At 43.9% G+C, this 16,787-nt stretch overlaps 2 protein-coding genes across 3 annotated transcripts; both read right to left on the bottom strand.

The window, feature by feature from the left end:
• Positions 1 to 2,368: 2,368 nt before the first annotated feature.
• Positions 2,369 to 16,731, bottom strand: LOC112208650 (endogenous retrovirus group K member 7 Env polyprotein). 2 transcript variants are annotated; one of them, XM_054682125.2, is made up of 3 exons: positions 16,207 to 16,731; positions 10,625 to 10,701; positions 2,369 to 3,338 (listed from the first exon to the last, which is right to left on the bottom strand). In XM_054682125.2, exons 1-3 carry the CDS (start codon positions 16,215 to 16,217, stop codon positions 3,199 to 3,201), a joined length of 228 nt encoding a protein of 75 aa, XP_054538100.1. In that variant the 5' UTR covers positions 16,218 to 16,731; the 3' UTR covers positions 2,369 to 3,198. The 2 variants fall into 2 exon arrangements, with proteins under 2 accessions (XP_054538100.1, XP_054538099.1); XM_054682124.2 differs by having other exon boundaries at positions 3,069 to 3,338; positions 10,625 to 10,791; positions 16,207 to 16,341.
• LOC134809462 (endogenous retrovirus group K member 5 Env polyprotein-like) lies at positions 4,100 to 5,467 on the bottom strand. The gene is given in 2 exon segments (XM_063806070.1): positions 4,100 to 4,268; positions 4,270 to 5,467. Coding segments are annotated over 2 exon segments (741 nt in total). The 5' UTR covers positions 4,960 to 5,467; the 3' UTR covers positions 4,100 to 4,217.
• Positions 16,732 to 16,787: the final 56 nt, after the last annotated feature.

Genomic DNA, 16,787 nt, shown 5'->3' with positions numbered 1-16,787 from the left:
ATTCAGCATCCAGGCATCTGTCAATCCAATCAATTTGATATATAATATTAATTATCACACCCACTAACTCTGCCTTCAGATTATTTTAAAGCAAATCTCAAATATGTTATTTCTTTTTTTTTTTTTTGAGACAGAATTTCTCTTGTTGCCCAGGCTGGAGTACAATGGCGTGATCACGGCTCACTGCAACTTCCACCTCCTGGGTTCAAGCAATTCTCCTGCCCCAGCCTCCCAAGTAGCTGGGATTACAGATATGCACCATCACACCTGGCTGATTTTGTATTTTTTAAGTAGAGACGGGGATTCACCATGTTGGTTAGGCTGGTCTCAAACTCCTGACCTGAAGTGATCCAGCCACCTCAGCCTCCCAAAGTGCTGACATTACAAGCATGAGCCATCATGCCTGACTCAGACATGTTCTTTCATCTGTAAATATATTTAGTATGTACTTTGAAAAAATAACTAAAAAATAACCACAGTACAATCATAAAACCTAAAAAATTAACAGTAAATCTTAATAACAAAAATCCAATAAGTACTCTAATTACCCTAGGTCCAGCTTATTTAAGCAGGGCTTAAATGAAATCCATACATTGTAACTGGTTAACAAAGTCACTAAAAAAAAATTTTTTTTTTTCTGAGACAGGATCTTGCTCTGTCACCCAGGCTGGAGTGCAGTGGAACAATCACGTCTCACTGCAGCCTCAAACTCCTGAGATCAAGCGATCCTCCCACTCAGCCTCCCAAGTAGCTGAGACTACAGGCATGCACCACCATGCCCAGCTAATTTTTTTTTTAGATTTTGTAGAAACAGAGTCTCTCTAGGTTGACCAGTCTGGTCTCAAATTCCTGGCCTCAAGCTATCCTCTGGCTTTGTCCTCCCAAAGTGCTGGGATTACAGGCATGAACTGCCACACCCTGCCCAAATTTCTTATAATCTAAAGGCAGAGCCAGCTTCAAGTTGTGTGTCCAGCGCAGTTGCATACGGCACTGTGCTAAGGAGGGTCCCATACTTGGGGTTTAATTTTCCGCTGTTGCTGTCTTGAAAGTCTAATTCTATCTTTAATTTTGTGTTTTATCAGTGAAGTAGTACAAGAGAATAATAGAGCATGTGCCTAGGGCTTGGTGTCTCAGCTAACGTGCAGTCCTGCTTTCTGCTGCTTCCCCAGCTGCCTCCACAGGCTGAGTCTGCAGTTCCCTGACAATGGCCTATCTTTCCCCTCCCCTCCAATACTACTGCTGCCCTCCTCCTTCCCCCAAGCTGGCAGCACCATCATACATTCTGCAAGTGACTTGATGCCCACCCCCGATCCAAGTACAAAACACATCCAAGGGGGGTTACCTGTCCTCTGTGGGTTTGGCCAGGAGGACAGTGGAATGAAATGGTTTGTTAGACTTTCCTGCCCCCAGCCAGGGCACTGCATATTGGTTCAGTGGCTGGCTGAAGGTGGAACTCAACAGCTGGTGGGCCATGTGGGTGTGTCAAATCACCTATGGCCCCTGGATACCAGTGAGTGCTGCACTGGCTGAGTAAATGTCCTCACCTGACAAAACATGATGTTAAGTAACAAATGAAAAAATACTATGAAAAGTGGAGAGACAGATTGCAGAATAAAGGAAAGTGCCTTATATTTTGGTATCTTTAATAGCACCTTTTTCTATGTTTTTTTTTTTTTTTTCTTTTGAGACAGAGTCTCGCTCTGTCACCGAGGAGGCTGGAGAGTGCAGTGGCACAATCTCAGCTCACTGCAACCTCCGTCTCCTGGGTTCAAGCAACCTGAGTACAGGCGCCCGCTACCACACCCAGCTAATTTTTGTATTTTTAGTAGAGATGGGGTTTCACCACATTGGTCAGGCTGTCTCGAACTCCTGACCTCATAACCTGCCTGCCTCAGCCTCCCAAAGTGCTGGGATTACAGGCATGAGCCACCGCGCCCGGCCTTCTACGTCTTTGAAAAAGGGACCTCACACTTTCATTTTACACTGAGCCCTGCAAATTATTTATGTAGCTAGTCCTGTCTATAGGTGGGGTTTTTTGTTGTTTTTTTGAGACAGAGTTTCACTCTGTCCCCCAGGCTGGAGTGCAGTGGTGCAATCTCGGCTCACTGAAACCTCCCCCTCCCAGGTTCAAGCGATTCTCCTCAGCCTCCCAAGTAGCTGGGACTACAGGCACCTGCCACCACACCTGGCTAATTTTGTATTTTTAGTAGAGATGGGGTTTCACCATGTTGGCCAGACTTGTCTTGAACTCCTGACCTCAGGTGATCCACCCACCTCTGAAGGGGTGGGTTGCCCCTCCACACCTGTGGGTGTTTCTCGTAAGGTGGAATGAGAGACTTGGAAAAGAAAAAGACACAGAGACAAAGTATAGAGAAAGAAATAAGGGGACCCGGGGAACCAGTGTTCAGCATATGGAGGATCCGTGCCGCCTCTGAGTTCCCTTAGTATTTATTGATCATTCATGGGTGTTTCTCTGAGAGGGGGATGTGTCATGGTCACAAGACAATAGTGGGGAGAGGGTCAGCAGACAAACACGTGAACAAAGGTCTTTGCATCATAGACAAGGTAAAGAATCAAGTGCTGTGCTTTTAGATATGCATACACATAAACATCTCAATGCTTTACAAAGCAGTATTGCTGCCTGCATGTCCCACCTCCAGCCCTAAGGCGTTTTCTTCCTATCTCAGTAGATGGAACGTACAATCGGGTTTTATACCGAGACATTCCATTGCCCAGGGACGGGCAGGAGACAGATGCCTTCCTCTTGTCTCAACTGCAAGAGGCATGCCTTCCTCTTATACTAATCCTCCTCAGCACAGACCCTTTACGGGTGTCGGGCTGGGGGACAGTCAGGTCTTTCCCTTCCCACGAGGCCGTATTTCAGACTATCACATGGGGAGAAACCTTGGACAATACCTGGCTTTCCTAGGCAGAGGTCCCTGCGGCCTTCCGCAGTGTTTGTGTCCCTGGGTACTTGAGATTAGGGAGTGGTGATGACTCTTAGGAGCATGCTGCCTTCAAGCATCTGTTTAACAAAGCACATCTTGCACAACCCTTAATCCATTTAACCCTGAGTTGACACAGCACATGTTTCAGAAAGCACGGGGTTGGGGGTAAGGTCATAGATTAACAGAATCTCAAGGCAGAAGAATTTTTCTTAGTACAGAACAAAATGGAGTCTCCTATGTCTACTTCTTTCTACACAGACACAGTAACAATCTGATCTCTCTTGCTTTTCCCCACATTTCCCCCTTTTCTTCTCGACAAAACCGCCATCGTCATCATGGCCCGTTCTCGATGGTCGCTGTCTCTTCGGAGCTGTTGGGTACACCTGCAGACTAACAACAGACAAAACAGGCACACAAGGATTAATATGAGATTTATAATCGTAGTACTTCCGATGGTCTTAACCCAAGTGACAAGGTTAAGATTTGCGAGGCCATCAGCAACTCCTGCAATTGCCTCAGTTCCTGGCACAAAATTTAAATGGGCTTTTGATGCTTCGAAAATTTGTTCTTTTAATTTGGAAATGTCTAAAGTGAGATTATCTTCTCTTCCCTGTAGATGGCGTCTAACCATGTCCCAGTGATGCTCAGACTCATTATAAATTTGGGGTGTAATACAAAAATCTGACGTATTCCAGTCACACTGTAACTGGAAACGATGTTCTAAGCTCATGAGTCTGTCTCCCATCCAAATGACAGTTTGTCTAAGATCATTAATTTGATTTGCCAATTTTTGATCAATACTAGATTGTGAATTCTACAATCTTGTAGAATTCTTTTGCCAATCAAAGTTTACCGACTGAACAGAAGAGTGCAGTGCAACTCCTGCCACAGCAGCCGTAGCTGTGACTGCAATTAATCCCATAATCACTGCAATTAAAGTAAAAATGAATCTTTTGGATCTATTTAAAATGCCTTTTAATACTTCAGTCAAAATATGGATGGATGGTGAGGCCTCCCACGGTCGGTCCATGGACACAGGGATCCACACGCCCTCTCTTGCTCTCACCAGCAGAATATGGTGCTGCCAATTAAAAGTTGAATCAATGCAAGTAAACAATCTACAATTTTCACAGGTTATAGTTTGGGAGTCTGGTTTAATAACTATATTTCCTACAACTAGCATATAAGGGGGCTTTACGCAACTTTGTAAAGGAACCGTTAGACTGGAATTTAGGTCGATAGTATAAAATGGCTTACGATCTCTTGTTTCTAAAGTTTGATTTCCAGACAAAATTCTAATGTGGTGTGAGGCCACAGTAAGCCTCCATAATTCTGGATGTTCAGGACCAGAAACAGGATTTATTATTTCTGGTCTTGGGGTAGAGATTCCTTTTTCTCCCCATTCCCAAGGGTAGAAAGACTGTAATTTTTTATGCTTATGTTTGTCTAGACTTTCTGTTAAGTCGCTATCAACAGCTGGACTCACTTGTGCACTTGGACATGACTGAGTTTGTCCTGAGCAATTGTGGTAGAATTGACCTCGAGGTGCCCAATCTATAATAGTTCTGAATTCATTGTTTTGTAATATCACCGCACTATTGGCCACACATTCTTCCCAAACTAAAACTTCTGTATTTTTTGATTCTTTGGGAATTTCCTTGGGGCAAGGTTTCCCTTTAGGTCTAAATTTTAATGATCTTTGATAAGAAAAGTCTTGTAAATAATTTACCCGTGGCCTGAGTGACATCCCGCTTACCATGTGATAAGTGAATCTACTGTTAGGACTGACAGTAGGTACTTCTACCAACCAATTTTGGACTGCAGGCATTAAACATCCTGGTGCTCTCCCTAGGCAAATAGGAGGATAACGATACCCAATGGAAATATTTGTCATCATCCCTTCTTCCTCAGGTTTGGCAGGGCAGCGATCATCTGTGGGGCCAGGTACCCATACACTATCATTAACATATACTTCTATAGGATTATCCATCCATGTGACTGGTGTTACCATCTCTGTGGCAGCCCTTTTCTTTGCATCTCCGATTGGTTCATTGTAGAACTTCAAATGTCTAGTGGGTATCCAAACAGGAAGCTGATTTTCTCCTGGTGAAACACAAGCAAAACCTCTCCCCCACGTTATCACCTTCCCTATTTCCCATGTCTTATTTTTATTATCTTTTCACCAAATTAGTTTTCCTTCATGTGGGCTGTTCTTTTTACCAGTAAGATGTTGTTCTGCAGAAGTAGTAGTCTGATTTCTATAAATGTTTAAAAAATTTAAAGTATAGAGTGCTAGATTAAGTTGCATCTGAGGAGTGGTACACTCCTTACTGTCTCCCCCTTCTTTTTGTTTAACTAATTGAGTTTTGAGTGTTCTATTAGTTCTTTCAACTATGGCCTGTCCTTGGGAATTATAAGGAATTCCTGTTGTATGTGAAATTTTCCACTGACTTAAGAATTTTTGGAAAGCTTTACTACAATATCCTGGTCCATTGTCAGTTTTGATTTTTTCTGGAACTCCCATTACAGCAAAACAAGATAATAAATGTTTTTTAACATGGGAAGTACTTTCTCCTGTTTGGCAAGTTGCCCATATGAAATGTGAATAAGTATCAACTGTTACATGAACATATGATAATCTTCCAAATGAAGGTACATGCGTGACATCCATTTGCCATAATGCATTAGGACACAGACCTCTGGGATTAACTCCTGCCTCTTGAGTGGGCAGGTGTAAGACTTGACACTGGGTGCAATGTTGTACAATATCTTTTGCCTGTTTCCATGTGACATCAAATTTGTTTTTTAATCCTGCTGCATTTACATGAGTCAAAGCAAGAAGTTCTTGTGCTTTTATGAATGCAGATGATACCAGTAAGTCAGCTTGTTCATTTGCTTTAGTCAAAGGCCCTGGTAAATTAGTGTGTGCTCGAATATGAGTAATATAAAATGGGAAATTTCTTTTTCTTACAGTTTGTTGTAATAAATTGAATAGCTGGTTTAACTGATCGTCCATGCTATATTTAATTAGAGCTGTCTCAACATCCCTTGTAGCCTGTACTACATATGCAGAATCTGATATAATATTGATAGGTTGGTCAAAATCTTGTAACACTGTAATGACTGCAACCAACTCTGCTCGTTGAGCTGATTGATACGGAGTTTTGATTACTCGTTCTTTCGGCCCTGTGTAAGCCGCTTTTCCATTGCTGGAACCATCAGTAAATACTGTTAGAGCATTTTCTAAAAGTTCACATCTGGTAATTTTAGGTAGAATCCAAGTAGTCAATTTTAAGAACTGGAAGATTTTTGTTTTTGGGTAATGATTATCAATAATTCCCACAAAATTAGCAAGACCAATCTGGCATGCACCAGAATTGATAAAGGCTTGTCTAACTTGTTGCTTGTTGAAAGGAACAGTGATTTTATCTGGGTCATTTCCACACAATGTTATTATTCGTAATCTTCCCTGACCAATTAATGTAGCCATTTGATCCAAGTACAATGTAAAAGTCTTAATTGTACTGTGAGGAAGGAAGGACCACTCCACAAGATCTGTGTTTTGAACAATGATGCCTGTTAGATGCCTGTTTTGAATAATGTGCAGTAGCAAAAATCAAAATTTGGAGTGGGGCCAAGTGATCCTATTTACTTGTGCTGACCGAATTTTTTTCTTCAATTAATTTAATTTCTTTAGTTGCCTCTGGAGGTAACGTTCTTTCACTATTTAATTCCGAGTCCCCTCTTAAGAAAGAGAACAAAATTGACATGGCATAAGTAGGAATGCCTAGAGTTGGCCAAATCCAATTAATATCTCTGAATCCAATTAGTATCTCCTAGCAACTTTTGAAACCCATTTTATGTTTTTAATGTGTCTTTTCTTATTTCTATTTTTTGTGGTTTAATTTTCCTTTCCTCTACCTGCATTCCCAAGTAATGGAAAGGAGGAGAGATTTGAATCTTATCAGATGCTATTGTCAGTCCCGCGTTGGCAACCTCTGTCTGCAGAAATGTGTAACGGTCAATTAATTTGTCTCTCGTTTCTGCAGCACACAAAAAATCAACATAATGAATGATATAACAGTCTGAAAACTTGTCTCTAACTGGTTGCAGAGCTTGAGCTATGAAAGTCTGACAAATAGTTGAATTATTAAGCATTCCCTGAGGCAATACTTTCCACTGAAACCTGGTGGCTGGTTCTTTATTATTTAGGCTGGTATAGTAAAAGCAAATTTTTCAAAATCCTATTTTGCCAGAGGAATGGTAAAAAAGCAATCCTTCAGATCAATTATAATTAAAGGGGACCATGGCTGGAGAGGGCAACCGGGGTGGGAGAGCCCCCATGGGTTGAATTATGGCATTAATGGCTCTTAAGTCAGCATACGCCATCTGCCGGATTTTTTCTGAATTACAAACAGGAGAATTCCAAGGCGAAAATGAAGGCTCAATATGTCCTTTTTCTAATTGTTTCTTTGCTAATAAGTGTAAAGCCTCCAGTTTTCGTTTTGGAAGCGGCTACTGATTTACCATACAGTTTTTTTTTTCCCCCAAGTTAATGGAATGGGTTTTGGAGGCTCTACAGTGACCGCTTCTAAAAAGGATGCCCTATTCCTTTTCTTTTTTGATTTTTTTCAGCCTCAATTGGGACTTTAATGCCATCTTCATTCTTTCCTAGTCCCTTTTTAGGGAGCTATCCCATTTTAGTCATGATTTTTTGATTCCTGGGGCTGTATAGGGAGGCTGGGATAGTAATCTCTGCATGACATTGTTGTAACAAGTCTCGGCCCCATAAATTGATTGGAATAGAAGTGATCATAGGCTGAACCGTACTTTCTTGATTATCAGATCCTAGACAATGTAAAATCATGGCACTTTGATACACTTCTGAGGCGGTGCCTATGCCGATGATAGAAACATCAGCCTGGGTATCCACTAATCCTTCAAACTCTTTCCCTGAATAGTGACTGTACACACGGGTCTATCCTCTGAGACCTGATTAGCCCAATAAGTGGCTTTTCCTGCAGTGTTGGTACTTCCAAACCCTCCTGTTCTTTCCGTTTTGTTTTCCCCAATTTTAACATAAGGCAAAAGCAGTAATTGAGCAATTCTATCACCTGGATTGGCACTCCGGGGAACAGTGGAGCTGATCACTAACTGAATTCCCCCTTTATAATCTGAATAAATTACCCCAGTATGAATTTGGACTCCCTTCAAATTTAGACTTGATCTCCCTAAAATAAGGCCTATCCTCCCTTCTGGCAGCGGGCCATATACCCCTCTAGGAATCTTTTGTGGGGGCTCTCCAGGGAGTAAAGAGACCATTTGGGTGGAACATAAATCTACTGCGGCGCTGCCTGCTGTGGCGTGGGACAGCTGTTGGATTGTTGTAATTGGCTGACTCCCTGAAGTGGTGGTATTTTCTGTAGGGGTTGTTGTCCTTGAAAACCCTGAGGAACAAACAGTTGAACTGGGAATGCCCCAGTTTGTTGGGGGGCCTGAGGCTGGCCCCTCTTCCTGTTTCCCGACAATGGTTGCCCATCTTTATCAAATTTAGAATGACATTGATTGGCCCAATGTTTTCCTTTTCCACATTTTGGACACAGGCCAGATGGCTTTTTATTTTTTGCTGTAATAGCTTGATTTATTATATTCTGTTTATTTAAGACTGGGCAACTCCTTTTCAGATGACCGATTTGACCACAATTATAACATTTTTTCCCAAATGTTCTAACTTGTCCTCCTAGAGTGAGCCCCCTCATTGCTTGAGCCATTAGCATTGCCTTATGCATAGCTCCTCCAATCCCATCACAAGCCTTCACATATTCTGTAATTACATCAACTCCTGCTGGAACTTTTCCTTTTAATGGCTTTATGGCCGACTGACATTCTGGATTTGCATTTTCATAGGCCATTAATTCTACAATAACTTTTCGGGCATTGTCATCTGTAATAGACTTTTGAGCAGCATCTTGTAATCTTGCCACAAAGTCAGGATATGGCTCTTTAGAGCCTTGTCTAATTGAATTAATAGGGAAAGCTGTTCCTGGGTCCTGAATTTTTCCCCAGGCCCTGAAGCAAATAGCCCTTACTTGTTCAATAGCCTCATTCTGCATCACTGATTGTTGGTTAATGGTGCTCCAATTTGGACCTGTTCCTAACAATTGGTCTGCGTCTATATTAACAGTGGGCTTAGTAGCCTGATTTTTTCGTACCTGTTCTTGTACTCCATCAATCCACCAGGTTTTAAACTGTAGATACTGAGAGGATGAAAGGGAAGATTTGGCCAAAATTTCCCAGTCATAAGGAGTAAGTCTATTTCCATGAGCAATGGAATCTAATAATGTTCTTATATAAGGGGAGTTGGATCCATATTGTTTAACTCCTTCCTTTATATCTTTTAACATTTTCATGGTGAAAGGTTCACATCTAGTCTCAGCTCGGGCAGGCGCTCCTACTTGAGTCTCTTCCCCAGCCTGTACCGGTTTTAAAATTACCAGGAACCGCCATGCCTCAAGATCTCCCTGTTTTCTGGCTTCATCAATGACTGCATGCAGTGTACCACCTTGTCCACTACGTGATGCTGTAGGATTAAGTCTCACAGTGGGCAGCTGAGGATATGGCGCCCTGCCCTGTAGTGCTGGGGGCATTCCTGGATATCCATACTGACTTTCTGGAGGTGGCCGATACTGAAGTTCAGCCGGAGGCCAGTATTGATAAGCTACTGGCGGTTGGGTCTTATTTTCTTTAACCTGCGTTTGAGGTTGTAATGTTACGGGCACCTGACCTGCTGGAAGAGGACTTGGCCCTCGTGGTTTAGACTCTGATGGCCCCACTAATTCTGGACCTTTTCCTTCTAATTTTAACGTTTCAGGATATATCACCTCCTGTAATTGATTATAGTCAACATTTTGCGTTGACTGAGCCATTACCGGCTCTGCTACATATTTGCAATGTAAACTTTCTGTTTCTTTCTGGGATTTTCTCCCTGTCTTTTCATTACAATCTATTACACAGCTTCCAGGGGCATCAGAAACTGAAACGCTATCTTCTTCTGTTTGAAATGGTTCTAAAGCTGCTTTAATAATGGCCCAATCATTCCATACTGTAAGTGGAATGATATTACCCTTTCTACCTGCTTGTTTTAGTTCCTTGCCAATTCTTTTCCAATCTTTTAGATCTAAAGTTCCTTGTTCTGGAAACCATGGGCAAAATTGTTCTATTATTTGAAATAGCTTGATTAGATTTTTTTTTTTTTTTTTTGAGACGGAGTCTCGCTCTGTCGCCCAGGCTGGAGTGCAGTGGCGCGATCTCGGCTCACTGCAAGCTCCGCCTCCCGGGTTCACGCCATTCTCCTGCCTCAGCCTCCCGAGTAGCTGGGACTACAGGCGCCCGCTACCACGCCCGGCTAATTTTTTGTATTTTTAGTAGAGACGGGGTTTCACCGTGTTAGCCAGGATGGTCTCGATCTCCTGACCTCGTGATCCGCCCGCCTCGGCCTCCCAAAGTGCTGGGATTACAGGCGTGAGCCACCGCGCCCGGCCGCTTGATTAGATTTTTTGTAGATACTCTAACTCCCCCTCTTTTTAAAAGAATTTTAATAAAGCTGAGATAAGAGGCATATTTACTTTTAGTTTGCCCCATTATCACCCTAGCTTCTTCCGAGCGCACAAGCTTACCATAAGGCTGACTGTAGACGTACTCGGGATCTCTTGTCGACTTGTCCTCAATGACCATGCTCGAGCGTACCTTCACCCTAGAGAAAAGCCTCCACGTTGGGCACCAGATGAAGGGGTGGGTTGCCCCTCCACACCTGTGGGTGTTTCTCGTAAGGTGGAACAAGAGACTTGGAAAAGAAAAAGACACAGAGACAAAGTATAGAGAAAGAAATAAGGGGACCCGGGGAACCAGCGTTCAGCATATGGAGGATCCGTGCCGCCTCTGAGTTCCCTTAGTATTTATTGATCATTCGTGGGTGTTTCTCTGAGAGGGGGATGTGTCAGGGTCACAAGACAATAGTGGGGAGAGGGTCAGCAGACCAACACGTGAACAAAGGTCTTTGCATCATAGACAAGGTAAAGAATCAAGTGCTGTGCTTTTAGATATGCATACACATAAACATCTCAATGCTTTACAAAGCAGTATTGCTGCCCGCATGTCCCACCTCCAGCCCTAAGGCGGTTTTTTCCTATCTCAGTAGATGGAACGTACAATCGGGTTTTATACCGAGACATTCCATTGCCCAGGGACGGGCAGGAGACAGATGCCTTCCTCTTGTCTCAACTGCAAGAGGCATGCCTTCCTCTTATACTAATCCTCCTCAGCACAGACCCTTTACGGGTGTCAGGCTGGGGGATGGTCAGGTCTTTCCCTTCCCACGAGGCCATATTTCAGACTATCACATGGGGAGAAACCTTGGACAATACCTGGCTTTCCTAGGCAGAGGTCCCTGCGGCCTTCCGCAGTGTTTGTGTCCCTGGGTACTTGAGATTAGGGAGTGGTGATGACTCTTAAGGAGCATGCTGCCTTCAAGCATCTGTTTAACAAAGCACATCTTGCACAACCCTTAATCCATTTAACCCTGAGTTGACACAGCACATGTTTCAGAGAGCACGGGGTTGGGGGTAAGGTCATAGATTAACAGAATCTCAAGGCAGAAGAATTTTTCTTAGTACAGAACAAAATGGAGTCTCCTATGTCTACTTCTTTCTACACAGACACAGTAACAATCTGATCTCTCTTGCTTTTCCCCACAACCTCGGCCTCTCAGAGTGCTGGGATTACAGGCATGAGCCACCGTGCCCAGCCTCCCTTTTAAAGCACTTTCTGAAGTCAAGCCTGATTCAGGATTGCAAGCCTGCAGAGAACTATGGTGGTAAAGCCTAAAAAGAGAATCCTTCCCACACCTGAGAAGGCAGTATTTTTAGAAGGAAACACCAGAATCACACTTAAGTCACTGCAAAGGCATTCATGTTTATACATTTCTGAAACTGTCTTACTTGAACTTTATGTGGCTTTTAGCACTGTCAAAGTGCTTCCATAAACTTCTATGAGGTTACTGTTACAGATCTCTATCTTCTTTGACCTCATCTGCTCAGCCTCCTTCAATTGATTATTTTCCTCCATTCACCTATCCTTTAAATATTAGTATTTCCTGATTCTTTTTCTTTTTTTCTTTTTTTTTTCTTTTGAGATGGAGTTTCACTCTGTCACCCAGTCTGGAGTGCAGTTGTGTGACCTCACCTCACTGCAACCTCCAACTCCCTGGTTTAAGTCATTCTCCTGCCACAGTCTCCTGAGTAGCTGGGATTATAGGCACCTGCCACTACACCCAGCTATCCTGATTCTTTTTGTGATGACTCACTCTAGGCACCATTTCTAGGGGTGGTAGACACAGAAATATACTATCCAGATCCCCGTTCAAGCAAGGGCTTGCTGCCTCACAGTGGGCAGCATGGGCAGCAGCATCCTCCAGCTATCAGTAGGGCCTGGCTCAGCTGCTGAGTACCTCCTCACTTGAGGTCATGACCTCTCTGGGGCAGCCCCCATGTGGTGACTGAGTAAGGTAGAAGTATAAAGAGGCTTCACATTTAGCCCAACACAGAACACTCCAACAAACAATAATTGTTCCATAGCTCCTGGCAGGGTTGACTGAAGTTTATTGATTGATTGATTGCAGTGGTGCGATAATAGCTCACTTCAGCCTCAAACTCCTGTGCTCAAGCAATCCTCCCACCTCGGCCTCCCAAAGTGCTGGCATTACAGGCATAAGCCACCACACACGGCCTGACTGAGGTTTAGTTGGGCCTATAACGATGCAACTTCTTCCTCTGCCTAACACTGCTTTCTCCCCCTTCCCTTCACAAGACTTGATCTGTAACAAATATCTTGAACCCCAAAGTCAGTCTCAGTAACTGTTTCCAGAGAAGCCAGCTTGTGACAGTAGGTGACGTTATCCCACATATTCTGTCACCATAAGTTCATTACTACTAAAATATATCCTTGGCTGGGCATGGTGGCTCACGCTTGTGATCCCAGCACTTTGGAAGGCTGAGGTGGGCTGCTCGCTTGAGTCCAGTTCAAGACCTGCCGAGGCAACATGGTGAAACCCCATCTCCACTAAAAATACAAAAAGTTAGCTGGCCATGGTGGTAAACACCTATAGTTCCAGCTATTCATGGGGCTGAGGTGGGATGATCACTTGAGCCCAGGAGGTAGAGACTGCAGTGAACCCTGATCATCCACTGCACTTCAGCTGGGAGACAAGGTGAGGCCCTATCTCAAAAAAAAATTAAAACATAAAATAAATCATATTACAAACACTCTTCTGAACATGTTTAACTTCCCACTACACAGTTGTACCTTAATATCCCTATCAACGTCTTGAACCCAGCCTTTTCAAAATTAACCCTTTCGGGCTGAGCGCAGCGGTTCATGCCTATAATCCCAGCACTTTGGGAGGCCGAGGCGGCTGGATCACCTGAGGTCAGGAGTTCGAGACCAGCCTGACCAATATGGAGAAATCCCATCTCTACTAAAAATACAAAATTAGCTGGGTGTGGTGGCATATGCCTGTAATCCCAGCTACTCGGGAGGCTGAGGCAGCAGAATCACTTGAACCCAGGAGGCGGAAGTTGTGGTGAGCCAAGATCATGCCATTGTACTCCAGCCTGGGCAACAAGTCTCCAAAAAAAAAAAAAAAAAAAAAAAATTAACCCTTTCCCTGACAAACCTACTCCCTTCCTTTCTGTCAACTCTTGACAAATGATACCACCATTCACCAAGTCCTCATTGTCAATTTTTCCTTACCTCCTATATTACCTATTTCTATATTAACAAATTACTCCCCAAAACAGTTTAAAACAACACACATTTATGATCTAACAGTTTCTATGGGTTAGGAATTCAAGAGTGGTTTAGATGAGTGGAAATTGGAAGAGCAAGGAACACGTTCTGCCTTAGATCCTTGATCCAGAGAGCACAAAGATACCTTGATTTCAGCCTAGTGATACTGATTTTGAACTTACTGCCTCCAGAACTGTGAGAAAATATGTATCTGTGTTGTTACCAAGTCCATAGTAATTTGTTACAGCAACTACAGGAAACTAATATAGCAGGGAAATATGTACAAATGGGTGACGAAACTGTGAAGGGAAGCAACACACTGTTCTCAGAGGGACAGAGGCTGAAAAGGGCACCAAGTTTGGTTCAGTACTGCTCCATAAATGAATAAAAAGAGAATAGAGTGTACCTGAACCTTTTGCCTATGATAAAAGCAAAAGCAAAAGCATGGATAAAGTCAGTAATAATTTATGGATGGTGTCAGAAGTTCTATTTTATGACACTGTATAATATAAATTCATTTAGAGGTCTCTGTCTGCAAAATTTCTCCCTATTCTAAGAGCATTTTGAGCACAATTTGTTTGTTATGGGAGTGTGTTACAAGGAACCCTGACAAGAAAGCCCTCCAGTAAAGAGTGAAATACAGCCAAAATCCCTAAGGTCCAGTTTCCTGCATTTCTTCCACAGAACCAGTCAGGCCAAACGTAATTTTAAAGAACAATAAAACAAAATCTTTCTAAAATATTGGGAAGGGACTATAAATTCTGAGGTTCTGTGGAACAAAAAAGACTCCATTCCTTCAGGTGGATCTTGGTTCCACCGGCTACCTAAACTCAGCTGTGCCTTGGATCTTGTAGAAGCCAGGACTATTTCTGAAAGATGTTTTGTTTTGGTTTTTTGTTGTTGTTGTTTGTTTTCACACGGAGTCTCGCTCTGTCGCCCAGGCTGGAGTGCAGTGGTGCGATCTTGGCTCACTGCAACCTCCGCTTCCCGGGTTCAAGTGATTTTCCTGCCTCAGCCTCTCGAGTAGGTGGGACTACAGGTGCGCACCACCACACCTGGCTAATTTTTTTTTTTTTTGTAGAGGCGGGGTTTCATCGTGTTACCCAGGCTGGTCTCAAACTCCTGACCTCGTGATCCGCCCGCCTCGGCATTCCACAGTGCCGGGATTACAGACGTGAGCCGCTGCACCCGGCCTCCTTTTTTTTTTTTTTTTTTTTTTTTTTTTTTTTGATATGGAGTTTTGCTCTTCTTGTCCAGGCTAGAGTGCAGTGGCGCGATCTTGGCTAAATGCAACCTCTGCCTCCCGGGTTCAAGCGATTCTCCTCCCTCAGCCTCCCGAGGAGCTGGGATTACAGGCGTGCGCCACCACGCCCAGCTAATTTTTGTATTTTTAGTAGAGAAGGGGTTTCACCATTTTGACCAGGCTGGGCTGGAACTCCTAACCTCAGGTGATCCGCCCACCTCGGCCTCCCAAAGTGCCGTGATGACAGGCATGAGCCGCCATGATGGCCACCTAACATCATTCTTAAGACTGGTTCCAGGCCGGGCGCGGTGGCTCACGCCTGTAATCCTAGCACTTTGGGAGACCGAGTGGATCACCTGAGGTCAAGAGTTTGGGACCAGCCTGGACAACATGGTGAAACCCCATCTCTACTAAAAATACAAAAATTAGCCGAGCGTGGTGGCAGGCGCCTGTAATCCCAGCTACTCGGGAGGCTGAGGCAGGAGAATCAATCGTTTGAACCCAGAGGGCGGAGGTTGCAGTGAGCCGAGACCGCGCCACTTCACTCCAGCCTGAGTGAAAGAGCGAAACTCCGTCTCAAGAAAAAAAAAAAAAAAGACTGGCTCCAACACAATTGTACAGTTTTCATGACATTAGTCAGCCAACTTGTTAGACATTCCAAATATCTTCAACCAGCTACCTTACAAAACCTTTTTAGGGTGAGTTGCATACATAGAAAGCAGAACTCAGTCATTACATTTGTTTCCTAGTCATACTGCAGCCTCCCACAGAATTCAAGAATTGCCTCTGGCCACTCCTTGTCATACGATGAAATATGTAGCATCATAGAAGGGCTCAACAGATTGAGCCCTTGGCCTCCCAGCGGGGCTCCACCGATCCCCTCAACTTCACTAGGCAGCAACTCCGAATTGTAGTTCTTAGGCGGGTACTTAATAGGAATTTTGGAAACTGAATGAGCTCATGTTTAAAAAGCCTTTGGCATAATTCCCGGCACAGAGAAAGCGCTCAAAGAATGTTAATTATAATTAATGCAAAGCGCCAACGCGCACTGTTCGATTCGCACAGCCTGAGAAACGGTTCGGTTGTCATTACTTTCTTATAAATGGTGAAACTATTAATTTGTTTGGTTGAGGAAATGGGCCAACAGGGAAGGCAAAATGTGACTTGTTTTACCTGCGGGGCATTCGTCTTTGGGTCTCTTTATGAGAAGAGAGGACACCTTTCTCTTCAGTTCACATTCCCTGCAGCCGGAAGATGGCTCTAGAATACTTGGCAGTAAGAGAGGCAGAATGGGCCGGGCGCAGTGGCTCACGCCTGTAATCCCAACACTTTGGGAGGCCGAGGAGGGCGGATCACCTGAGGTCAGGAGTTCGAGACCAGCCTGACCAACATGGAGAAACCCCGTCTCTACGAAAAATACAAAATTAGCCGGACGTGGTGGCACATGCCTGTAATCCCAGCTACTAGGGAGGCTGAGGCAGGAGAATCGCTTGAACCTGGGAGGCGGAGGTTACGGTGAGCCGACATTGCGCCACTGCACTCCAGCCTGGGCAACAAGAGCGAAACTCCGTCTCAAAAAAAAAAAGGAGAGACAGAGACAGAATGACTCATAAACCAACTGTCTGACTGCCTTTTTGGCAGGCCCTCTGGGCCCGAGAACCCTCCAGCAGCCTCTGGATGAATTGCGCCAGAGGAAGTCAGCTGTCAGGGAAAACGAGATCTTTCGCCTCGCGATGATTACGTCATCAAGGAGG

Source organism: Pan troglodytes, chromosome 2 (genome assembly GCF_028858775.2).
Source record: "Pan troglodytes isolate AG18354 chromosome 2, NHGRI_mPanTro3-v2.0_pri, whole genome shotgun sequence".
Taxonomy (NCBI): domain Eukaryota; kingdom Metazoa; phylum Chordata; class Mammalia; order Primates; family Hominidae; genus Pan; species Pan troglodytes.
This window is presented reverse-complemented; position numbering and strand designations above follow the sequence as displayed.